Source organism: Grampus griseus (assembly GCF_964374135.1).
Source record: "Grampus griseus genome assembly, chromosome: 20".
NCBI lineage: Eukaryota > Metazoa > Chordata > Mammalia > Artiodactyla > Delphinidae > Grampus > Grampus griseus.
In genome coordinates, this window is record NC_139014.1 from 14038584 (window position 1) to 14065696 (window position 27113).

Consider the following 27113-nt stretch of genomic DNA (forward strand, 5'->3'; position numbering starts at 1 on the left):
TCTTTGTCTTAAAATGTCTTTATTTCCCCCTCAGTCTTGATTGATATTTTGGCTAGTGTGGTAGCTATTTTGATTGGTTCTCTTAAGCCACATCATAACCCTTCTTCTATTTGGTGGGGTCTGAAACCTGAAAAATTACAGTTCCTTTGCTGCCAGGGCATGGCTGTGAATATCTTCTACCAATTAAATGCATGTACATGGGACCTGGAAAGTAGAAGGGAGGTGATGGTTTCCACTGAAAAGCAACTGTCTCCAGTGGCATAACTCCACACTCCATTGGGCTCCAGTTTCTGGGTGAGGCAGTTGTGGCAGAGGCAACAGCGGTAACAGCAGCAGTAGTTTTCTGATCTCCAGATTGTAAGAAAAACCTACAGATAAATTGTTAAAATCAAAAAGAGAATTTAGCAAGGTTGCTGGATATAAAGTCAACCAAAAAAAGTGATTGTGTTTCTATATATCCACAACATGAAATAAAAATACAATTTACCGGCCTTTCTCACCTTCTGAGATGGCCCACACTGTCTGTGGAGTGTGTCTCCCAAGGCCACTCTCGCCTTCTGAGATGGCCCGCACTCTGTCTGTGGAGTGTGTTTCTCTATAAATAAGTCTACTTTTTACCTATCACTTTGTCTCTCACTAAATTCTTTCTGTGATGAGACATCAAGAACCTGAGCTTCATTAAGTCCTGAAACCAGGTGCTGACCCTTTATTCCCAACTTATAGCTAGACCAACTCCCGCTCATCGTCAGCACCACTGGGATGTCTTCTGTGCCATTTCTTTGCGAGAACTTTTTGGGCACTAACACCTGGTTGAGAGAATACCTTGGAATGGATAGCATCTAAAATCATACGGAAACCCCCACCAGGTGGGAGAAGTTAACTCTATGCTGCCCACAAGCACGTAGACCCCAGACTGGTTTGAACCAGAAGGCTGATGATGCTAACTAACTCCCACTTACCTCCCCATCAACCAATTAGAAGCATGTCCACCACCTGATCATGCCCTCCTCTTTGAACCATTACTGTAAAACTCTTCACTTCCCCCTCCAGGTTGGGACACACAGGTTTGAGGGCATGAGCCTGCTGTGGCCCCCTTTGCCTGGCAAAGCAATAAAGCTATTCTTTTCTACTTCACCCAAAAAAACAAAAACAAACAACAACAACAAAAACCAATTTACCATAGCATCAGAATATCAAGTACTTAGGACTAAATCTAACAAAAGATGTGCAAGCTGTTTATGCAGAAAATGATAAAATGCTATTGAGAGAATTGAAGAAGACATAAACAAATGGTGAGATATTTGTAGTTGGGAGAACTCAATACTGTAAAAATGTTAAGTCTCCCCAAATTGATCTACAAATTCAATGCAATATCAATCAATCCCTATTATGTTCATTTTTTCTTTAAGAAAATAATAAGCTGAGTCTAAAATTTATACAGAATGCAAAAGGTCAAGAATAGCTAAGACATTCTTAAAAAGAACAAGGTGGGAAAATTGTTCTTGCAGTTATCAAGATGCATTTGAAAGCTGAGTATGACATTGATATGGAGAGATAAGCAGAGCAATGAAACAGAATCTAGAGTGCAGAAAGACCCACATGTATATGGGCATTTGATTTGTGACAAAGGTGACAGTGCAGTTTAGTGGGGAAAGGACAGTCTTTTCAGTAGACAGTGCTGGAACAACGGGGTATGTCCATGCGGGGGAGTGGAAACAAGTATGATGGCAATTTCACATTACAGTAACAATTCCAGGCGGATATCAACTGAAATATGAAAGTAAACTAAAAGAGCCTTTAGTAGATAGTAGTATATGGTAATACTTGTATGACCTCAAGTTGAAAAAATATTTATCTGGGCACACATCCACAAAAAAACACTAACCATAAAGGACATGGCTGGACTTCCCTGGCGGCACAGTGGTTAAGAATCCACCTGCCAATGCAGGGGACACAGGTTCGAGCCCTGGTCTGGGAAGATCCCACATGCTGCGGAGCAACTAAGGCCATGCCCCACAACTACTGAGCCTGCACTCTAGAGCCTGCAAGCCACAACTACTGAAGCCCAGGGGCCTAGAGCCCGTGCTCTGCAACAAGAGAAGCCACTGCAATGAGAAGCCCACGCACCACAACGAAGAGTAGCCCCCGCTCACCACAACTAGAGAAAGCCCGTGCCCAGCAACAAAGACCCAACACAGCCAAAAATAAATATATAAATAAATTTAAAAAAAGAACCAAAGGGAAACTTCTAGACATGAAAAAAGTGTAACTATTGAAATGAAAACTCAATAGATCCTCTTCCTCTTCCTTTTCTTCTTCCCCTCCTAAACAATTCATGCAAAAGCCATGCGGGTGGGGCTCAACATCTGCTCAGTGGGTAGGTACAGGCGGAAGCCACAGAAATTCAGAGTTGGGTGAGGAGGGAGTTGTGAGGATAAGTACACTTGACACTTAACTGCCCATGGCAGTTATTATTTTTGTCGTTATTATAGTTGTTACAAAGGAAATGTTGAGAGATGGCAGAGCAACCACCAGTCACATCCTCTGGGCCCCACCTCTGATTCCAGGTGCATCTGAGGCCTCACCCACTTTGTGCTGACAGCTTTCTTGCTTTAACTATACAATACATATCACTCCTTTTCTGCCCTGGGGCTTTCCAGTGCCCTGGGTGAGACGCCAATGGAAGTGCACTTGGAATGCCCACATGCACAGCCTAGAAGTGGGAGATGCATCACCTCCTGGGGCAGCCCTTAGTGGGGGATGGAAGCTGATGGGTAAATGCTTCTCACTATCAGTCCTCAAGTGGACAATTCTGAGAGACATTTTTTCACTCTGCAGATGGTTCCAGTGGGGTCAAGCGCCAGTTGCCCACAGCAATGCCCAGCTCAACCTTATACCTTGTTCTGGCTTTTCCTCCAGTCCCTCACGCCTGTTCCCTAGTGTCCCTTCTGTTCCACACAAGGCCTTTTCTCAGGCTCTGCTTTCCAGGCTAGCTCAGGATAAGACTATCAGAAGGCCCTAGAAAGCAGCCCTGGGAAACGGAATTCCTCCCAGGATGAATGGCAATAAGGACTCTGTTGCCGGTGGTAAGGGGAGTGGAGATAATCCTTACATGCCATAGCTTCACAATTTCTAAGACTTTCCCCTGCAGTGGGGAAGGGAGCAGAGGTAGATAATGAAGCACTAGGTTATGCAATAGTTCTAGCACTTGAAAGGCATGAGGCAATAGTAATTATATGGATTGTGGAGTTGGTTGGCTTCTACTAACTGCTTTAGAAGCTTTGCAAGAGAAAATGAGAGGCTGTCAATTCAGGGCATGCTGTGAAACCCAGGGGCGTTCTGGACTTCAAGACCTCAAAAGGTCTTCATAGGGGACTTCCCTGGTGGTCCAGTGGGTAAGACTCCACACTCCCAATGCAGGGGGCCTGGGTTCGATCCCTGGTTGGGGAACTAGATCCTGCATGCATGCCACAATGAAGAAGCAACTAAGACCCAGTGCAGCCTGCATACATACATACATAAAAAAATAAGGTCTTAATAGGATCAAATCCAGTTACTGGTATGCTCATTAATTTGCTAGCCCCTCCCCACCCCTTTCCTTCTCTATTTCACTCTCCCTGGGCCCTCATATAAACAACCTGCACCAAGTCCTTGCCTCAGGCTCTGCTTCATGATTGAGACATGAAGAAGCAACGGTAGGCAAGTCACTAAGTTTATAACCTCAAAGACTTAATGATTTCTAAGGGGAACAGCCAATTAGTATGACTCAAGCTAAGCATGATCAATCATACTATGAATAGCTAGTCATTGTTTTAGTTCTTACTTTGTGCCAAGCCCTGTTCCAAACCTTTTACATCCATTACCTGAGTTAATTCTCACAGCAGCTCCATGATGTAGGTATTATTTCTCTCTCTCCCCCTCCTCTCCCCCACCCTCTCAAATGAGGAAACTGAAGCCCAGGGAGTTTATGTAACTTACCCAGAGTCACACAGTTAGCACAGGACTGAACCTGGATTCAGCTCACTCTGACTCCACAGCCCCCACACTCTTAGCCTCTGTGATATACCAATTTCTTCCAAACAACAATATCAACAGAGAAAGGGGGGAAATTATGTTCATGAATGCTGCTTTAGGCAACAAAATCCTCAAATTCATCTGGACCTGTGTGCACAATATCCTTTCCCACCCTGAAGATGCATTCCCACAGCCAGTGCTGCTGCTGTTCTTTGCTGGGATTTAAGTCCCAGTTCAACCACGTACCAAGCTAGGGATGACCCTGAGAAATTATCCCATTTAAGCCTAAATTTCCTTACCTGTAAAAGCAAGTTAATAATACTGGCCTTGTAGGTGTTCCACAGATTTAGTGTCTAATAGCTATGATTTTGCTAGTGAAAGGTCCATTGTTGGGAACAGAGAAAAAGAACAGAGCAGAACAATTTTGGTCAAGTTATTTTGTTTGTCTGGAACCCAAGAAATGCCTCTTGGCTTTACTGGACTTAACTTATAACTCCTAGGATAAGAGATTCAAACCAGAAATAATTCTGTCCCCTGAAGTGGGCTGAATGTTGGCTCCCCAAAAAGACAAGTCCTAACTCCTGGAACCTGTGAATATCACCTTATTTGGAAAAAGTGTCTTTGCAGATGTAATTAATAAGTTAAGGATCTCAAGATGAGGTCAACCTGGATTGACCTAAATCTGCTGACCAGTGTCTTTATAAGAGAAAGGCAGAGGGAGAGAAGGCCACGTGAAGATGAGGCAGAGATTGGAGAGGTGCTGCCACAAGCCACGAAACACCAGGAGCCACCAGAAACTGGAAGCGGCAAGTGAGACTTCTGCCCCAGAGCCTTTGGAGGGAGCGCAGCCCTGCTGGCACCTTGACTTTGGATTTCTGACCTCTGGAACCGTAAGAAAATACATTTCTGTTGTTTTAAGCCACCAGTTTGTGGTAATTTGTTACAGCAGTCCTGGGAAACTAATCTACTTCTCTCTTCTCCCCCAAGTCAACTCTGCGCTGTTCTCTTGACAGAGAGCTGATGGGAAATGCAGCATATAAAGGCATGCCTTTGACATGACCTAAATCTTGATGACTGAGAAAGTCCATGGAAATCAATATAAATAATTTTGCAGGCTTCCAGAAGCTGAGAGCAAATTTTAATGGCAATGGATAATAAATGTGTACTTGTTGAGTAATCTTGCCTTCCTCCAATGGTGACTGCAGGTGCCATTTTCTTCAGACACCTTTTCAAGGTCACCAGTTTTTGTTTTAGAATTTAGACATGGCTTTTGCTCTGTGTGTCTGCTTCTGAACCTTTAATGGGCATAGGGATGGGTAGATGATCGTTGTAGCGCTTCCAGGATGCACTTATGAAGAGCATAGTGGTTGCACAATTATTCTTTATTAAATGGTGTGGTCATGGGGGAAATGGTCCATGCCTAAAAATAGCAAAAGCATTTAAAAACTGTCACTAGTCAGGATCCTATCTGACAAACCTGTTGTCTGATGACAGGATTGGATGTACCTGAAAGGGCCAAAGGATAGTGTTTAAACATGAAAAACAGTGATTCACTTTAGGTAACCAGGTGAAACCTTTTTAAGTGTCAATCAGGTTTGCTTTTTCGTTATGGAAATCAGCTTTATAAAAAGCATCTTACCCTGAGATGTAGTTTCTATCTTTAAATCTCAGAAGATGAGTTCAGAATAGACATATCCAGTTTTACAATCATTACAGGTTTCTATAATATAAAAGAGAAAATAATTCAGTAAACTTAGGATATATATCCATAGAAGCTCTTAAAAAATTCTATTTTAATAGCTGGGTGGCCTGACAGAACCAAGTATTAACTGTATTTTTTTTTCCTGGACTATATTAAATGATGTATTCTTGAAAAGTTTTTAGAAGTGCACCTGCATCCTTCTCTCTGGATTTTTTATATGATATTCTCCCCTCCACATCCTTCTCTCCTCCCCATCTACCCATCTCCTGATGAAATTTGTTAGGAGCCATGGTACTGATTGCTATTGGTTTCCTAGGGTATGCATGTTGCCCCCATTCATCCCATCCTTGGGTTCCTAAAGCCTAGGAGTATGGTGACCTCACAGAGACTACTCTCCCATTTCGATAGCATCCCTTATCCCAAACTGTGGCTCACCCTGATCTCTCGGTGCCACCTCCTGGAACATGGGGGTGGCATAATGTATCTCCTGAGAGTATTCAGTCCCTGGGTAAAAGACAAGAAACAGAGTTATTGGGCCTATAATCCAAATCTCTGATCACTTGAGGGCAGTGGCTTGCCAGCTACCCTCACAATGTCATGTCACCTCTGGACTTTGCAGAGAGTACTTACCATCTCAGGCTTTGGAAACACATTGCCTTGGTTCTAAGCCTGGCACAGATTTCTCATCTGTACAGTGGGAATGATATAAATTGGGAGTTAGTGGCGTTTGTACCAGACAGGGCAGGTAAATTGCTTAGCACTGTGCCTGGCACATGACCGGCCCTCAGTGAGCGTTGGCTGGGATTGTTCTCATTGTTGGCCAAGGTCCTGGGTCTGTTTACTATAAAGCAGCAAATGATGCCAGCCTTAAGAGGTGATCATCAAAGAGATTGGAACACAGTGTGGATCATTCTGAACTGATAGAAAAAAATCTCCAAGATACGTTGTTAAGTGAAAAAATCAAGGGGTAGAATGACATATCTATGACATGCTACCATTGCTACCATTTATTTAGATGCTAACATACACATAAAATATCTGTGGAAGGATTTTAAAATTGGTTAAAGCCTCTGGAAAGTGGGATAGGGTGTCAGGATGGAAGGGAGACACTATCCTCTGCTTCTGCAATTTTTTACACATGTGTCTGTACGACCTTAAAAATTTTTTAAAGACAAAAACCCCAAACCAACCAGAATCACCAACAAAGTTCTCTTACCTGCTTGATTTTTACAGATATTTGTATATATTCCATCTTCCACGGGTGTATTTCCATAGACTCTGGGTGCATTATCTTTCATAGCTTTTCCTGTATAAATTGGTGCAGAATCATTAAATTAAACTACTTTAGCCACAGGAGGGGAATTCCCCAGAGTTCTGAAAGAATGACCTGCTCCAATGGCCTAAACTGTTGTCTATTAAAGGAAAACCATAGACTCAGCAAGGAGTCCGTAGCATCTGCTTCTCTAAGGAAGGAACCCTTCTGATTTATTTTCTTGGGTCTGCAAATAACATCCTTTGCCTATCAGATTATGCTTGAGATGGCCAGAGACACCTTTTCTTTCCTTCGCTGAAAAGAATAGGCTGTAAAAAGCTTTGTAATATCTGTGATAGTAAATTACCCAGCTGACTTCCATTTAGTCCTGGGCAGTACTCAAGAATATTAATTCCACTTTTTTAAGACCCTGCGTTTTTTGTAGGAAGAGGAGACATGTTTTTTAAAAGTATGAGATGCAATAAATTTAAGAGGATTGAAATCATATCAAGCATCCTTTCTGATCACAACAGTATGAGACTAGAAATCACCTACAATAAAAACACTGCAAAAAACACAAACACATGGAGGATAAACAATATGCTACTAACCAACCAATGAGTCACTGAAGAAATTAAAGAGGAAATTAAAAAAATACCTGGAGACAAATGAAAATGGAAGCACAACCATCCAAAATCTAAGGGACCCAGCAAAAGCAGTTCTAAGAGAGAAGTTTATTGCAATACAATCCTAGCTCAGGAAACAAGAAAAATCATAAATAAACAACCTAACTTTACACCTAAAGGAAATAGAAAAAGAAGAAAAGTTAGTAGAAGGAAAGAAATAATAAAGATCAGAGTAGGAATAAGTGAAATAGAGACTAAAAGAAAACAGTAGAAAAGATTGATGAAACTAAGAACTGGTTCTATGAAAAGCCAAACAAAATTGATACACCTTTAGCTAGGTTCATCAAGAAAATAGAGAGCTCAAATAAATAAAATCAGAAATGAAAGAAGTTAAAACTGACACCACAGAAATACAAAGGGCTGTAAGAGATTACTACAAACAATTATACACCAATAAAATAGAAAACCTAGAAGAAATGGATAAATTCCTAAAATGTACAATCTCCTAAGACTCAATCAGGAAGAAATAGAAAATATGAAGAGACCAATTACCATTCAATATGAAATTGAATCAGTAATCAAAAAACTCCCAACAAACAAAAGTCCCAGACCAGATGGCTTCACAGGTGAATTCTACAAAATGTTGAAGAGGAAGGAACACTTTCAGACTCATTCTATGAGGCCAGTATCACCCTGATATCAAAACCAGACAAAGACACCAGAGAAAAAGAAAATTACAGGCCAGGGCTTCCCTGGTGGCGCAGTGGTTGAGAGTCTGCCTGCCGATGCAGGGGACGTGGGTTCGTGCCCCGGTCCGGGAAGATCCCACATGCCGTGGAGTGGCTAGGCCCGTGAGCCATGGCCGCTGGGCCTTCGCGTCCGGAGGCTGTGCTCCACAACGGGAGAGGCCACAACAGTGAGAGGCCCACGTACCACACACACACAAAAAAATTACAGGCCAATATAACTGATGAACATAGATGCAAAAAGCTTCAACAAAATATTAGCACACCAAATTCAACAATATATTGAAAGGATCATACACCATGATCAAGTGAGATTTATCCCAGAGATAGAAGGATGTTTCAATATCCACAAATCAATGTGATACACCACATTAACAAATTGCATAACAATTATATGCTCATCTCAATAGATGCAGAAAAAGATTTGGACAAAATTCAACATCAATTTACGGTAAAAACTGTCAACGTGGGTATAGAGGGAACATACCTCAACATAATAAAGACCATATACAACAAGCCCATGGCTAACATACTCAGTAATGAAAAGCTGAAAGCATTTCCTCTAAGATCAGGAACAAGACAAGGATGCTCACTCTTGCCACTTTTATTGAAAATAGTATTGGTAGTCCTAGCCATAGTAATCAGACAAGAAGAAGAAAAAAAGGAATCCAAATTGGAAAGAAAAAAGTAAAACTGTCACTGTTTGCAGATGACATACTATATATAGAAAATCCTAAAGATGCCACCAAAGAATTAGAACTATTAGAACAAATAAATGAATTCAGTAAAGTTGCAGGATACAAAATTAATATACAGAAATCAGTTGCATTTCTATACACCAAAAATGAACTATCTGAAAGAGAAATTAAGAAAACAATCCTATTTGTAATTGTACCAAAAAGAATAAAATACCTAGGAATAAATCTAACCAAGGAGGTAAAAGACCTGTACTTGGAAAACTATAAGACACTGATGAAAGAAATTGAACACAACACAAACAAATGGAAAGATATACCATGCTCACAGATTGGAAGAATTAATATTGTTAATGACTGTACTCCCCAAGGCAATCTACAGGTTCAGTGCAATCCCTGTCAAATTAGCAATGGGATTTTTCACAGAATTAGGACAAATAATTCTAACATTTGCATGGAAACACAAAAGACCTCAAATAGCCAAAACAACCCTGAGAAAGAACAAAGCAGGAGGTATCATGCTCTCTAATTTCAAACTGTACTACAGAGGTACAATAATCAAAGCAGTATGGGACTGACACAGAAAACAGACACATAGATCAGTGAAACAAACTAGAGTGCCCAGAAATGAACCCATGCTCATATGGTCAATTAATTTACAACAAAGGAGGTAAGAATATACAATTGGGAACAACAACACAGTAAATGGCATCGGGAAAACTGGACAGCCACATGCAAAAGAATCAACTGGCCTACTTTCTCACACCATCTACAAAAATAAACTCAAAATGGATTAAAGACCTAAATGTAAGATCTGAAACCATAAAACACCCAGAAGAAAACATAGGTAGTATGCTCTTTGACATTGCTCTTAGCAATATTTTTTTGGCTCTGTCTCCTCAGGCAAGGGAAGCAAAAGCAAAAATAAACAAATGGGACTACATCAAACTTGCACAGTGAAGGAGATTATCAACAAAACAGAAAAGCAGCCTACTGAATGGGAGAAGATATTTGCAAATGATATGTCTGATAAGGGGTTAATATCCAAAATGTAAAAAGAATTCATGCAACTCAACATCAAAAAACCAAACCCAATTTGAAAACAGGCAGGGAGTTCCCTGGTGGTCCAGTGGGTAAGACTGTGCTCCCAATGCAGGGGGCCTGGGTTCGATCCCTGACGGGGAACTAGATCCTGCATGCATGGCACAACTAAGAGTTCGCACGCCACAACTAAGAGCCTGCATGCTGCAACTAAAAGATCCCACATGCCGCAACTAAGACCTGGTGTGGCCAAAAACAAACAAGTAAATAAATATTTTTTTTAAATTACCCCATTAAAAAAAATAAAAAGTAAAAACAGGCAGAGGAACTGTATAGACATTTTCCAAAGAGGACATACAGATGGCCAACAGGCACATGAAAAGATGCTCAACATCACTAAATCATCAGGGAAATGCAAATGAAAACCACAATGAGATATCACCTCACACCGGTCAGAATAGCTACCATCAAAAAGATAACTAACAAGTGTTGGCAAGGATGCAGAGTAAAGGAAACCCTCATGCACTGTTGGTGGGAATGTAAATTGCTGCAGCCAATATGGAAAACAGTATGGAGGTTTCTCAAAAAATTAAAAATATGATCCAGCAATTCCACTTCTGGATATTTTTCTGAAGAAAACAAAACACTAATTTTAAAAGATACATGCACCCCTGTGTTCATTACAGCATTATTTACAACAAACAGCCAAGCTATGGAAGCAATCTAAGTGTCTGTTGATAGATGAATGGATAAAGAAGATGTGGTATGTGGTACACACACAATGGAATATTACTCAGCCATAATGAAGAATGAAATCTTGCCACTTGTGACAACATAGATGCACCTAGAGGGTATTATGCTAAGTGAAATGAGTCAGACAGAGAAAGACAAATACTGTATGATTTCACTTATATGTGGAATCTGGAAAACAAGACAAATGAACAAACATAACAAAAAACAGACACACAGATACAGAGAACAAACAGGTGGTGCCACAGAAGTGGGGGGGTGAATGAAATAAGTGAGAGAGATTAAGAAGTATAAACTTCAAGTTACAAAATAAATGTCAGGGACTTCCCTGGTGGTGCAGTGGTTAAGACTCTGTGCTCCCAATTCAGGGGGCCCGGGTTTGATCCCTGGTCAGGGAACTAGATCCCACATGCATGCCGCAACTGCAAGTTTGCATGCCACAACTAACGAGCCCACGTGCCACAACTAACGAGCCCAGGTACCAGAACTAAGGAGTCCGCCTGCTGCAACTAAGACCCAGTGCAACCAAAATAAATAACTAAATAAATATATACAAAATAAATGAGTCGGGCTTCCCTGGTGGCGCAGTGGTTGAGAGTCCGCCTGCCGATTCAGGGGACGTGGGTTCGTGCCCCGGTCTGGGAAGATCCCACATGCCGCGGAGCGGCTGGGCCCGTGAGCCATGGCCACTGAGCCTGCGCGTCCGGAGTCTGTGCTCCGCAAGGGGGGAGGCCACAGCAGTAAGAGGCCCGCGTACCGCAAAAAAATAAATAAATAAATAAATAAATAATAATAAATGAGTCACAGGGATGAAATGTACAGCATGGGAAATATAGTCAATAATATAGTAATAGCTTTGTAACGAGACATCATGGTGGTCATTTTGTAATGTATAGAAATTCGAAGCACTCTGTTGTGCACCTGAAACTAACATAGTGTTGTAGGTTAATTATACTTCAATTTTAAAATGCTTTACATTACAAAAAAATTTTTTTTAATGTATGAGATGTATACATTTTGACATCTGTTTTCAAGTTTCCTGTCAACTGGGTCCTGGATTTCCGTGAATTAGGACTTTAGAGATGGAAGAAGGCCAAGAGCCTAACATATATCACTTAGTTCTCTCCCCAGGTCTGACAGTATCTCCCACGGCCCCATTTTACAGGTCAGAACGCTGAGGCTCAGGCAGGTGAAGGAGCCCACTCAAGGCCCCGAAGCTCACTGGCAGGTGTCGGTCCTGAGACACAAACTGTCTTTTGTGTAAATCTCAATATTCCTCCATAGTAGTGTGCCAAATGAAAAGGCCACTTTGAAATCTTAACTAGAGGTCATAAGGCGTGAATTATGAAACGTAGTAAATGAGGTTTAATGCAGCACTTAAGGTGGGGCAGAGAGAATGAGGCTCTTTTTGTCTTCATGTACTGAGCTTCCTCCGAGTGGCAGACCCAGTGAGGACACTGAAAACTACAAAGCAAAGCTCTGGCAGTCTGAACCCACTACGTCATTTGCAGGCTTTGTGCAAAATGAAAATGCAGGGCCTCTTGTTTAAAAATTATTGAGATTTGTACACCCACGTTCAAAGCAGCACTACTCACAATGGCCAAAAGGTGGAAGAAATCCAAGAGTTCATTGATGGGTGAACGGGTAAACAAAGTGTGTGTGTGTGTATGTACACATATGTGCATGTGTGTGTGTATATATATGTGTGTGTATATATATATGTGTGTGTGTGTGTGTGTATATATATATATATATATATAATGGAATATTATTCAGCTTTTAAAATGAAGGAAAAAAATTTTTTGGGCCCCACCGCATGGCTTGTGGGATCTTAGTTCCCTGACCACAGATCAAACCCGTGCTCCCTGAAGTGGAAGCGTGGAGTTTTAACCCCTGAACCTCCAGGGAAGTCCTGAAATGAAGGAAATTCTGACACGTATACAACAGCGATGAACCTTGAGGACATTGTGTTAAATGAAATAAGCCAGTTACAAAAGGACAAATACTGTATGATTCCACCTATATGCGATTTCTAAAGTAGTCAAATTCATAGACAGAAAGTAGAATGGTGTTTGCCAGGGGCTGGGAGGAGAGAGAAATAAATGGGGAGTTACTGTTTAATGGGTACAGAGCTTCAGTTTTTGCAAGATGAAAAAGTGGATGGCTGGTGTTGGTTGCACAGGAATGTGAATGTACTTAATGCCACTGAATATATACTTAACAATGGCCAACAGGGTAAATTTTATTGTTATGCATATTTTACCACAATTAAAAAATAATATTAAAAAATTTTTTTATTGTATTACAAATTTCAAGACAGTGACAGCGGAGCATTAAACTGTCTCCTTAGCACGGGGCCCTGTGTGACTGCACAGGTCACACACCCACAAGCAGTCTAAATAGGGAAGTCTTTACCAGAGAAAAGAGAACTGTGCTATGTGTGAACCGTTCAGGAAGTCGTTCATTGCCTTCTCCTTTTGCATCTTTTCCTTCTCTTCTCATTTTCTTCACATCCCATTTCTGATTCCCCTTTCCCTTCCTCCTTGCCCTCACCCTGCTGTCTGTATCCAAAACCCAGGGAAAACAATGGCAAAGCTCCTAAGGAACTTACTTGCTTTGTACTTCGGTAGCATCCAAAATGCCAGAATTAGGATTATTACTATTAGCACCAGAAGCAGAAACCCCAGAAGCAGTAGCTGCAGGCAGAAAGGACAGCTCTCTCCTCCTGGAAGAAGACAGCATTCATTGGTCACTGCACAGCCTTCTTTTCCAATGATATTGAATTGTGAAATGTTCTGGAAAGGGTGATCACGACTGTCTCCCAGGTTAACCAATGTACCCTGAACCCTGAATCCCTGCCCTGCAACTTGAGAGTTAACTTGTTAGTGAGGTTCTTAAGGTTTATACCAAGTCCATCTTCCACAAGGGGTCATACACAAGGAAGAAAAAGCAGCACAGCATTTAACAGACAGATGTTGGCTACGTTGTTAGGGTTATAAGCCTGAGAACAGCCTGGCCATTTATTAGGCAAAGGCTTTAGTCATGTCGGCATGATTTATGTCACCCAAATACCTGCCACTTATTGAGTGTTAATTATATGCAGTCATTGTGTTAAGCACTTTACATGCATTACCTTATTTTTCTCATTGGTATTACTCCCATTTTACAATCAAGTAGAGTAAGACTCAGAGAGGTTAAGTGACTTTCCTAAAGTCACACAGCTAGTGAATTGAAGGCTGTGATTTGTAGGCGAAAGCCTGACTCTGGAGCCTGACTCCAACAGGTTGCCTCACTTGTTAGAACTTACTGAACACCCAGGTGTGGGCTCTAGATCTTCTGAGGATGAGGCCACATGAGGTGTTCAATGCCCAATTGTGCCTGCTACCTTTGCTAACCTAATTTTTGTTCTATCCTCCTACCTCGACCAATGTCCCTTCATAAGGCCAGATTTAAATCTAAAATTCTCAGACTCCTCAGAGTTCTGCACTGGAACATGACAGTATGGGGAGAGCCAGCCCCAGCCCTAGCCTGGCCCCCTTTCCACCCAGGCTCTGACATGCACCCTAAGGAGCCTGACATGCTTGTGGACACCCCCAGCCTGCATGGCCAAATGCCATCCCCCCACTCCCCACAAACAACTCCCTTGGTGTGGGCCCTGGAATGTTCACATCCTTACCATGGTCCACCCTTGGGAGGATGAGCTGGGAAGGAGACTTGTGCAGGCCCTGGAAGGTGGGTTCTGATCTGATTGGATAGGGAATTCAGGTCTAGGAACCTAGAGTAAGGTATAGAAAAGTGGGGGTATAGGGTCCAGGCAGACAAATCCCCATGGCTTATAGGAAGCTTATGGGAAGACACATGGCTAAGAAGCACCAGAGCAGTGCCTTCCAAAACACAAGGTTGGGACAGGAGCCATTCTTGCCTCAAGGAAAGGGTGGCACTGGAAGTCTAGACTCACCAAGCATTAAACAGCCAAGCAGGTGAGTACAGGTGTTGGAAGTGAATTTTAAAAATGATTTTAAAAAAGCAAAAGAAAATCAAGAGACCCAGCAGCTTCAAGAAAAATGCAAATTCTAATGTGACTGCTTAGAACCTGAGCAGTGAAAAGTCAAGACAGGAAGAAGGGTCAAGTCAGGAAGTCTTACTATTGATACAAGGTCCCTTCCTGCACCACTTTCCAGGCTTTTCTTTGGTTCCTTTATGGCAGAAAGCAAACCCATCAGAACGTGTGGACCCTACAGAAGGAAAAGCATTTGGAAGCAGGTGGGCAAAGTGGGAAATGGGCAGGCAGAGGAGCAGCTGGTTTCTGGAAGTAAATCCAGATCCTGTTGAAAGAGTTCAGGTCGCCTTTACCTGTTGAGGGTATGGTGATGAGTTGACTGTATTTTGCATGGTCAGGCAATCTGTTTTTAGCTTCACACCTATACTCTTTCCCTTCTCCAGTGTTATTCTTGGTTAAGTTAAATTCAGCAGGCTCCCTTACATTCTTGGAGATAACTGGTGATATGGCCATGTTTTTTTCAAAGAAAGTATAATTGATGGGCAGAGAGCCGTTGAATGAGATGCAGCGTAGCATTACGTATCTGTCTGTTTTTGTTTGAACAACACTGATGTTCAGCACTGGTGCAGTCACTGGATCTAGAAAAATAAAGTGCATGTTAAACAGATAAGCAGATTGGGTTCACTCACTCAGTCCACAAACATGGATGGGAGCCCTACTCTATTCCCAGCTGTTAACCCAAAGATGGATGACACCCCTCTTGAGAAGTCAAGTTGCTCACAAGGAGCTCCATCAGGAAGGATCAGTGGGTATGTGGTTAACCCCATGCCTCGTGGCATGAACCAGGTTCCGAGAAAGCCAGAGGGTGGAGGACGTCTCTGCTTTGAGGAATCAGAGCGCAAACTTGCCTTTCATCAGAATTCACAATTTGTTTGTGGCTGATAGTATAATTTTGTCAAAGATCCAGCTCCAAGTATGTAGTTGAGAGGTGCTTTTATTCCCAATCATTGTAAGATTGCAGTGGGTTTTTTTTAAATCAAAGAAATCTAAAAATAGCATCTTTTCTAACTGTATTGTCATTTATAGAATCCGGCTGTACAATTGTCTTTCACTTCCTCCCGAAAGAAGGAAGTAATCCTGATAAATAGAGTCAAGGGAAATTCTTGACCAGAAATGAGTGGGTCTGGTAAGCTCTGTAAGATCATACCCTATATAATAAATTATATAGCTGGATAGTGGGAGAATCCAGCTATATAATTTATTATATAATTCATTAATAAAACAGTATTATAGGGAAAGGAAAGATAATTGTTGAGTATCCATCATGTGTCGGGGTCACTACCCACATTATCTTGTTTCACTTCACAACAGTACTACAAGGTGGACAGCATCATGCCCATTGCACAGTTGAGCCAACTGTGATTCAGAGGCCACAGAGCTAGTAAATGGCAGAGCCAGGGCCAACTCCCAAGCATATGCGTTCGTTTTTAATAACACTGTGCCAATTTAACAATCTGGCGCAGAAACAATGAAATATGTTTCATTGTTTAAGTCAAATCAAAGAAAATAATTTAGAGTCTTGTTGCTCCATCCCTCCCCTGAGCAGGAATCTCTGTGGCAGCATCCTTGACAGAATGGCACCCAGTGACGGTGGCCTCAAAGAGCAACTTTGTTTGGGAATAGCATCAATAGGATGTTTTTCCTATGGAACTGAAATCTACCTCCTGTAATTTTCAGGAAGGAGGAATTGAAACATTCATGAAGAAGCAGAGAGCATGGATTTCTCTCTGAGATAAGATGATTCAAACTAGAAGTACACTTCCCTGAGAGTTTGTAAAAGGACTGGTAAAGTGTATCACAGCATCACAGTGATCAAGGGAAGGGAGTGGTGACTCTTCAATAAATTAGTTATATGTTTTAAATTAAAGGAGTATTTTAATGGGACTTCCCTGGTGGCGCATTGGTTAAGAATCTGCCTGCCAATGCAGGGGACAAGGGTTCAAGCCCTGGTCCAGGAAGATCCCACATTACGTGGAGCAACTAAGCCCGTGCGCCACAACTACTGAGCCTGCGCTCTAGAGCCTGCAAGCCACAACTACTGAAGCCCGCACGCCACAATTACTGAAGCCTGTGCACTCTAGGGCCAGCGTGCTGCAACTACTGAAGCCCACATGCCTAGAGCCCGTGCTCTGCAACAAGAGAAGCCACAGCAATGAGAAGCCTGCACGCTGCAGCAAAGGCCCAGTGCAGCCGAAAATCAATCAATCAGTCAATCAATCAAGGGGTCCTTTAAGGCTCATTCAGTTGCCACCTTCCCCAGAAAACTTTTCCTTAGTCCTCCAGGCGGAACTTCTCCCTCTTCCTCTGCTTCCTGTAGCACTTGGTCCCATCCTCTTAATACTTTTCTACTTCTTATTACATGATCCACTTGGATGTCTCCTGGTCACCTCAAACAACCTGTTTGAAACTGAACTCTAGTTAATCTGCTAGTTAGTGAGTCAATTGGTAGGTAGATAAACATATGTTAAAATCCTGTTCTTTTTTAAAATGTTTTTTATTCATTCAATCATTCATTTATTTTCATTGTGCTAAGAACAGTTAACATGAGATCTACCTTCTTAACAAATGTTTAAGTGCACGGTACAGCACTGTTAACTATAGTCACAGTGTTGTACAGCAGGATCTCTAGAACGTACTCGTCTTGCATAACCAAAACTTCATACCCATTGAACAACAACTTCCATTTTTGCCCATCTCAGTAAATGACACCACTCATCAGCTGATCACACTTGACATCTGGAAGTCATTCTTGATTCCTTCCTCACCTATACTACCTGTGATTCCAAATCTAATCAATCAGCAAGTCCTGTTGTTTCCTTCTCCAAAATATATTTTGAATCCATCCACTTCTCTCCATCTCCATCATTGTTTGTCTCCTGGATGACGGCAGAAGCCTCCCAACCGATCCCCAACCTCTACCCTTGCCCTGCCCCGCCCAGGATGAATTAACATTGAAGGTGATAAATTGGGCCTGATAAATAGGCCTGACTTGGCTCCCCCTCCCTTTCCAGTCTCACCTGGGGTCACACTCCCCTCATCAGACCTCCAGCCATACCAGTGTCCTATTAGGTCCTTCCCAACAGCCAAGTTCTTTCTTAAGTTGGAGCCACCGGCACAGGTTATTGTCCCTTGACTAGAGCCTTTTTTCCCTGTCTCTTCACATAGCTAACCCCTTCTCATCCTTCAGGGCTCTTCTTAAATGCCATCCCTATAGAAAGGCCTTCCCTAACTACCCTATCTAAGGAGGTCACTCCCCCATCCCCGACCTTTCTCCATCATTGTGCCAGTTTCTTTTTCTTTATAACAATCTACACAGTTTGTGATTATGAATTTATTTGGGTACTTGGGTTTTATGCTTCCCCAAATAGACTGTAAGCTCCACCAAGGCAGGAACTAATATATATCCAGGGCTCGGCACATCGGGGATATCATTAAATATTTGATGAGTGAATCAGTGATTCATGAATTTGTGTTCACGGCTCACATCCCTTACTGGGTTGGGGATAAGATCATGGCCTAGGCATCATCGAAACCCTGGCAGCATCCAACACAATTACTTGCATGGGGTCGGCATTCAGTAGGTATTTATTAATCTGACGTAAATGAAGATGATGCAGGTTTTTATAATCTATTTAAAAAGTTCTACAGGATGGTATAATTACTGTAACGCATTGCAAGAAACTTGTGCATTTGCTCTGAAGGCAGGATGTGGGAAGATTGTATACATATCTGTGGGATGGAAGCTCAGGAAATGAAGACTTGGGGCTTTTTAAATCAATTGATTTAAGGCTTCAGCCTTGCACAGGAAGCTAGTGGTACACAGGTTCCCTGATGCCTATTCTGTTGCTCTTTCTGCAAAACCAGGCTGCCCAGTCCAGCAGGAGTCTGACCACCAGAGAATATTATCAGCCAGGGTACTGCCCTCACATCAGCCACTACATCCCAGACCATGTTTGCATGGTCTTCTTTTTACATTTCATTTACAATTATGGCTTCCATTGAGTTTGTGTTCAAATTTGTCCTAAGATGGTTGGCTCTAATCCAGAGCCCACGGTATCCCTTCAAGTCTTACGCAGAAATTTGCATCTGTCACATGTCTCAGGGAAAGTATCCACTGCTATCATTAGATTGTTAAAATGGTTATAACCTAAAAAGCTGAGAACCGTCGTTGATCTAGAGCAGAGGCGTCCAGTGGAACTTTCTGTGGTGATGGAAATGTTCTGTGTCTGTGTTGTCCAATACAGCAGCCACCCCACCTCTGTGGCTCTTGAGCACTTGAAATGTGACTAATGAGACTGAGGAAATGAATTTTTTAATTTCAAGTAATTTGAATTAACTTGAATTTAAACAAATAAAACGTGGCTAGTGGCTACCATACTGGAGAGCACAGACCCAGAGAATCACTCAAAGATTCAATCAGTAAGTCAGGGCTCCTCTGTTTGGAAGACTCCAGGTACATATATTACCTGGAAACACTCTCTCCTTCTCCCAGGAGTCCACTATCAAGGTCACCTTCATGGATGAGGCCATTAATGCTAGGTTGTGAAAGGCTTGGGGTGGGAAGTTGGGAGTTCCCTGGTGGCCTAGTGGTTAGGATCCCGGGCTGTCACTGCCGTGGCCCAGGTTCAGTCCCTGGTCGGGGAACTGAGATCCTGCAGTATATCCTGCGTGTCGTGGCCAAAAGAATGTAGTTGGGCAGGAAGAGTGCAGGCTGATGGCCATTGCAAAGGGAAGAAGGTGGGAAAAGCCTGGGACGCTGGAGACCCTTGCCACAGGGTCCAGCGTTGATTCTAAGACTTCTTATTTGAATCTTAAAAGAAAAAGTCTTTTTTTACCTACACAATGAGAATCCTAGAGTAAAGCATCTAGAAAAGATCTCAACTTTTCAAATTGTTGATGTAAGACTTTTTGCCTTGGGCCATCAGCATATTATTATCTGAAACAGCCAAAAGTATTTGGAGAGAAAGTGAAATGGAATTATTAAGAAAAAAGATCTCAGTGACATACTTGCCAGGCTCTTGAGGGAGTGTTAACAAGCAGAACAGAGAGCCCATCCTAGAACAGGAAAGAATCCCTCCAAATCACAGGGCCGCCGAGTAACAAGCACTCTACTTACCGACAAATGTGAAGTTGAACTCACGACTGTATTTTGAACAGTCAGAAACTTGGGCTTTGCATTTGTAGGGGCCCAAGTCACGGGCTTCTGAGATTGTTAGGTTAAAAGTCATGGGTCCATTCTGGGTGCTCAGGCATTTCTCACCCCGAAACAAGAAATAGGTGATCCGCAGTGATTTGTTCTGGTTGAAACAAGATAGAGATACATTCTGACCCCTCATGACTGCATCCGTTTGTGAGTTCAAATTTGGAGAAGGGAATTCTGGAAAGCAAAATAACGCAAGAGAAAGTCCTTGTTACCATCCATCAGTAATAACTCAGTGGTTGTCTACCCACATTTCGTGGGTCAAGGTGGTGGAGACCCTCTGTTCCTGGTGAACTTCCCAAAGGTAGGGGACATTTCTTCCCTGCACAGCCAGGCTGGACAGTGTGTGAGGAAACCTCAGTGCCTACAGAGGCCTCTCCCAGTGAGAGACGGGTAGCCTTACCAAGCTGTTTTGTGCTGGTTAGGAACTGACTGGTCACCAGTACCAGACAAGGCCACTCTGTGACCATATTAGAGCAAGACAAAGACAAGATGACTCCATAATCATGTCTGAACACAGATGAAGACACGAACATGGTCCAAAACACAAAAATGGCCAAAATGATTGACTGCTGCTTCTTTATCAGTCAGAGCTTTTGCCTTGCACTGCTCTTATCTTTTAGATAAGAATTATTAAGATTCCCAACCATATCATTATTTCCACTTCCTAAAAGAATCCAATTCAGAGTAAAGCCTGCTGCCTTGAATCTTCCTCCAAGTTACCTAATGCAAATCTTACTGTAAGATGCCCTCTTGCTTACTCCATGGTATGCATTTTCTCTTAAAACTCAACTTGGTTCAACTACACATGTGTCCCTGGTGATCTTTGGCTGGAGGATGTTAATAGTTTGTACCTCTAAAAGATAAGGACTCTGGTAAAAATAACAATACCATTATCACACCTAAAAATTAACAATATTTTAAAAATATCATCAGATATCTAGTTAGTGTTCTAATTCCCCCAATTGTCTGATTTTTCTTTTAGAATCCATAATGGTCTATTGTAGTTAGTTGCTATGTTTCTTATGACTTTTTTCATCTGTAGACCTTTCTGTCTCTTTTCTTTCCCCCTGCACTTTGTTTTTGTTTTTTTTAAATAAATTTATTTATTTTATTTTTGGCTGCATTGGGTCTTTGTTGCTGCGTGCGGGCTTTCTCTAGTTGCCGCGAGGAGGGCTACTCTTCGTTGTGGTACACGGGCTTCTCATTGTGGTGGCTTCTCGTTGTGGAGCATGGGCTCTAGGCACACGGGCTTTAGTAGTTGTGCGTGGGCTCAGTAGTGGCTTGCGGGCTCTAGAGCACAGGCTGAGTAGTTGTGGTGCACGGGCCTAGCTGCTCCGTGGCATGTGGGATCTTCCCGGACCAGGGCTCGAACCCGTGTCCCCTGCATTGGCAGGCAGATTCTTAACCACTGCACCACCAGGGAAGCCCTTTATTTGTTGAAGATAGCAAGTTGTTTGCTCTGAAGTGTTTTCCATGGTCTGGATTTCATTAATTACATCCCCATGCTGTCCTTTCCATATTCTTCTGTCTCCTGTCAGAGGCTTGATGAAATTCAGATTAGCTTTTATTTAGCAAGAATGCAGCATAGGGGGTAGGGTGTACTTCTATTAGGAGACACAGAATGTCTGGCTATCTTTTTGTTAGCAGACTTTGATGGTAATTACCCAGAAAGCATTATTTCGTTAGAGGTTGCAAAATGGTGATATACCAATTCTATTTTTCCTTCTTCATTTGTCATCCGTAATTATCTGAAGAGAAACACCCTTGTCAACTCTTTGGTTACACTGAGGTACAGTTTGCATAGCAAAGGGAGGATAGGGGACCCTGGTGGTCCAGTGGTTAAGACTCTGTGCTTCCAATGCAGGGGGTGCAGGTTCGATCCCTGGTCAGGGAACTAAGATCCCACATCCCGCGGCCAAAAAGAAGAAAAAAGAAAAGGGAGGATAAATACTTGGTTCTCTTCTGTTACTGGCCAATTTTGAAAATAATGAGTTGGTTTCCTAGCATTTTGTAACAGTGAGATATTTCCCTTTATTGTTATTATTTTTTGTTTAAGAATCATTATGAACTCATAGATTTAAATGTATTTGATGTGTCTCAACCCACAACCCATTACGATTATTTTATTCTTATTGTCTCTTTTTTTTTTTTGGCTATAGGGAGCATCTGCAAACTGCCTTCTGCCTTCACAGCTGTGAACTGCTCCATGCCTCATTGAACCAATTTCTCAGCCCTGAGAATAGGTCAGTTTTGTTAAGCAGCTGTGTCTCATTTTAGGAGGCGGTGTTGGGGGTGGGGTCCCGCCAAAGTGAGGCCTTTGTAAGGGCAAAGCCATCAGCGTTTAATGGGGGGTACTTCTGTAGAAACAAAGGAAAAGCCAACTGTACAGCCTGGTCTGAGTCCAGAGGGTGGTCAGCTGGGGGGAATTCCAGGAGGGTGGTCTCCGTGCCTCCCTGTATGGGGGAGGGGCAGGGGCAGGTGGTGGCAGTTCTGCTGCTTTTCCTGGACCGCAGTTGGAATGTGGCCGTGGCGTTGGGTGAACTCTGAGCAGCCCCCACCCCGGCATTACCGAGGTTGTCCACATGTAATCTGTGTGATTTCTCTTAAGTTTATACTAAGTTGTCAAGCTTCAGCTTGTAGGGAAGTTTTCATTTTTCGTGATTACAAGTCAGAAGGGTAGGAGAGAAATTGGAAATGTTAACTGCTGACAACGAGACGTGGCCGTTCGACACCCCACAAGGTGTGCTGTACTTTTACTGAAGCAGAGCTCTCTCCCTACAATCACCCCCATTTTTTTTTTGTTTTTTTTTTTTTTGCCGTACGTGGGCCTCTTACTGTTGTGGCCTCTCCCGTTGCGGAGCACAGGCTCCAGACTCGCAGGCTCAGCGGCCGTGGCTCACGGGCCCAGTCGCTCCGTGGCATGTGGGATCTTCCCGGACCGGGGTACAAACCCGTGTCCCCTGCATCGGCAGGCGGACTCTCAACCACTGCGCCACCAGGGAAGCCCCCCACCCCCATTCTTAATAGAGATAATTGAAGATTAATTAGTTTGCAAAATCAGTCTGGTCTCATTAAACTTGGCCTGATTATTGATATCAGTGCAGCAAGAGTAGATTGAACATGTAGCTCTTTTAAGTCTGCTTTGCTGGAACTTTTATAAGGAATTCCAGATTAGACTTTTAATAGCCTCTTGAGTCTAAGAAGCCAAGTCAGCAACTTGTCACAAGACTGTACCTTCAGTACCCATGAATTTGGGTGAATTCCTCTCTTCTCGATGTCCCCAAGACATCCTGAGACCCCTGGACCTGCTAAGAAGTGACCTTTACTCACTTGTGAGTAAAAAAAAAAAAAAAAAAAAAAAAGAGGAATATAGGGAAATGTTTTTTATATCACCTGCTTGGTCTTCCAAGTAAGACACACAAAATAGCCATAAAGAAAAGACTGAGAAAAAATAACAATCCTAAAACTTTAAACTCCTCTGTGGCAAAATTAAGAGGTGTAAAAGGCTAGAAGAAAATACTTAAAACATAAACGAAAGCATAGTATTCTTTTTATATACATAAACCAACAGCAAATTAATAAGAAAAAGATAATCAAATAAATGGGCAAATAATCTGAATATGTAATTCCCAAAAGAAGAAATAGTGCTGGGGCTGAGGGATGGCTTGGGTGGAGGAGCGGTTTAGACCCCTCAAAAATGCCAAAACCTCCCTCGTTCTCTTTGATCTGGACAATTAATATTTTCTCAGCCTTATGTAAGCTCAGCTTCAAGATGAGACCTTGCCTCTCTTTCCAACCAGATAGCCATCCCTAAATGTCCTTTATATGGGTGTACTAGAGCTTTCACAGTCAACAGACATGAAAAAGAAGCTCAACTTTATGAGTGATGAGGCAATCACGAATTAAAACAACATGGAGGGCTTCCCTGGTAGCGCAGTGGTTAAGAATCTGACTGCCAGTGCAAAGGACACGGATTCGAGCCCTGGCCCAGGAATATCCCACATGCTGTGGAGCAACTAAGCCCGTGCACCACAACTACTGAGCCTGCGCTCTAGAGCCTGCAAGCCGCAACTACTGAGCCCATGTGCCACAACTACTGAAGCCCACACCCCTAGAGCCCGTGCTCCACAAGAGAAGCCATGACAATGAGAAGCCCACACACCTCAAGGAAGAGTAGCCCCCGCTCACCGCAACTAGAGAAAGCTCGCGCACAGCAACGAAGACCCAACACAGCCAAAAATAAATTAATTAATTTTTAAAAAAACAACATGGAGATATTATTTTGTACTCGTCAGAGTACATTAAAAAACTGACTGTATCCACTGTTTGAGAGGGTGGGAAACTCACACTTACCCATGTGCGTGGTCAGTGTTGGTGACCATGCACCAGTTCAGCGTGTGGGGAGGGCAACTTAGCAGTATCTGTAACAATTCAAATGGACATGCCCTTGGACCCAGCCATTTCACTTCTAGGATTTTATCCTACATGAGCTCTCACACACTCATGTGTCCACAAAGCATGCTGTGTACAGTGATGTTTACTGCAGTATTGCTTCTATTACAAAGAAAAAAAATGGAACAACCAGTAAGGGGGTGATGGTTCAATGAATTAGGCCGTGGGACTTCCCTGATGGAGCAGTGGCTAAGACTCCGCACTCCCAGTGCAGGGCGTCTGGGTTCGATCCCTGCTCAGGGAATTAGAATCACATGCATGCCGCAACTAACAGTTCGCGTGCCACAACTGAGGAGCCTGCAAGCTGCAACTAAGACCTGGCACAACCTAATTAATTAATTACTTTAAAAGATATTAAAAATTATTTTTAAAAAATGAATTATGGCTGAGTCCTATTATGAATTGCCATGCAGCTGTTGAAAAGAAAGGAACTAAATCTAAATGATCCTCTTAGAAAGATGTCTGGGATATATTGTTAATTTTAAAAAGGACAGGTTACAGAAGAGTTTGTTTACTATGATATTGAAACAAAAAGGACTGTTAATAGTGGTTGCTTCTGGAATTGGAGAGGGGAAAGGGATTGAGAGGATATAACAGAACTTTCACATTTTATAGTGTAGTAACAACAACGACCTGAGCTAGCATTTGTTGATGGTTCCTCACACACTCGGCTCTGTGCTGAGGCACATGGCTTGTCTCAGTCCCCACAACAACCCTCCCAGGGAAGTACTTTTATTTTCCCCACTTCACAGAGGATAGAAATTAAGCTTTAAGTGGTTTCCTTGTGCGCGCGGGCTGCCAGCTGGAAAACGGTAGAACCAGGGTTAGGACCACAACAGCCTAGCTCTATGGTGATAAACTGCCTCCCAGGATATATTTTTAGTGTTGCTTCACTTATTTTACAACAATTATGTGTTGATTTTTCTAACTAAAAAACAACAACAGAGAAAGAAGGAACCATTACCTTGTAAAAAAAAAAAAATCTCAATATTTTGTCTCTGAGTCTCGGGAAAGATTCTCCAACTCCCTTGCTAAAATCACTTCATTTTAAACAGTAGGTCATAGAAACGACTCTCCCTTTGGTTGTTCATCAGAAAGCACCGAAAAACCTGTTCATGAACGCGCATGATTTAAAGCTGACAGTCTCACCATTTCGGTGAAAACAGCTTTAGTACAAGAGAGAAATAAATGAACTTACCATTTGTTTTTCTCATTCTTTCACAATCCAGTGCAGCCTTCTGAACTGAAAGAGAGAAAAGCAACATGAGAAAACTCTTTTTCCACATGTTGTTTTGGTTTGGAGATTCAAGCTTCAAAACGGTAAGTGAGCCTTATACTTGACAGCAGGAAAAATGCCCCCAAAGAACAGTCTGTTCAAATGGCCCCCACGTTCTCCTAAATGAAATCGGAGAGGAGGGCAAAGGAGGCTTGGTGGGCTCCGGGGTTGGTGAGTCACATAGAGAACTTCCTCTTTTTTTTTTTTTTTTTTTTTTTGGTACGCGAGCCTCTCACTGTTGTGGCCTCTCCCGTTGCGGAGCACAGGCGGCTCCGGACGCGCAGGCTCAGTGGCCATGGCTCACGGGCCCAGCTGCTCTGCAGCATGTGGGATCTTCCCGGACCAGGGCACGAACCCGCGTCCCCTGCATCGGCAGGGGGACTCTCAACCACTACGCCACCAGGGAAGCCCAAGAACTTCCTCCTTTTTGACCAAGTTAAAGAAATGGGAGTTGCATGGACAAGCCTGACATAAGATGACTGGTTGATGTGACCCGGTGCTCCTCTGTGAGCTCTTGTAGGCAGAGACAGATGTGACAGGTTGCTTCTAATTCAGGCTGGCAGGGAAGCTGGACAGTGGGAAAAAGAAAAAGTATTGTCTTTATGCAAACCCACCCAATCGTCTCTTTCTAGATATGGCCTGTGTCCAAAGGAATTTAGTGGAAGTTTGGTTTAGTCTTGGGAAGCAATACTGACTGTGTAGAGAGACACAGGGAAACATGGCAGCAGAAATGCCTGATTGTGTTAAATGCTGGCTTCTAGGCCCCACTCCAGGCTTACTGGGGATGAAACCTGGGACTCTGAATTTTCGCAAGGGCCCAAGCGGTCTCAGAGTCTCTAATTACAACCCTGAAGTAACTAGTGATTCACTTCTCTGCAGTCCAGAATTCTCCTGACTCTGCGAAGTGGATGCAGAAGTGGATGCATGTTTTTGCTGTCGCCAGCCTGAAGTGGGGAGTGGGAAGGGGTGAGGGGTTCCCGAGTGGTGGGAGCTGTGATCAGGCTGGGCCACTTGGGTTACTGGTTCTTTTCTTTTTTTTTAGTTATTATTTTTAAATTTTTTGACCTCTCTGCACGGCTTGTGGGATCTTTGTTCCCCTGACCAGGGATTGAACCCGGCCCTCCGCAGTGAAAGTGAGGAGTCCTAACCACTAGACCACCAGGGAATCCCGGGTTACTGGTTCTTGTTGCCACTGAGGGTTGGCCCTGTAGGTCTGTTGCATTCCTGTGGACAGGTGCCCTCTCTGTGGGGGACACAGAGGTGCAGGTTCTTTCAGATCATCCAACCTCCAGTATT

At 42.8% G+C, this 27113-nt stretch overlaps 1 protein-coding gene across 1 annotated transcript; it reads right to left on the reverse strand.

The window, feature by feature from the left end:
* On the reverse strand, nucleotides 1-26213 carry MILR1 (mast cell immunoglobulin like receptor 1). Its single transcript, XM_082679913.1, is given in 10 exon segments — nucleotides 1-368; nucleotides 5654-5734; nucleotides 6152-6220; nucleotides 6347-6350; nucleotides 6354-6403; nucleotides 6933-7022; nucleotides 13438-13551; nucleotides 15180-15464; nucleotides 20003-20263; nucleotides 25740-26213. Coding segments are annotated over 9 exon segments (1014 nt in total). The 5' UTR covers nucleotides 25828-26213; the 3' UTR covers nucleotides 1-368; nucleotides 5654-5681.
* Between the last annotated feature and the right edge of the window lie 900 nt (nucleotides 26214-27113).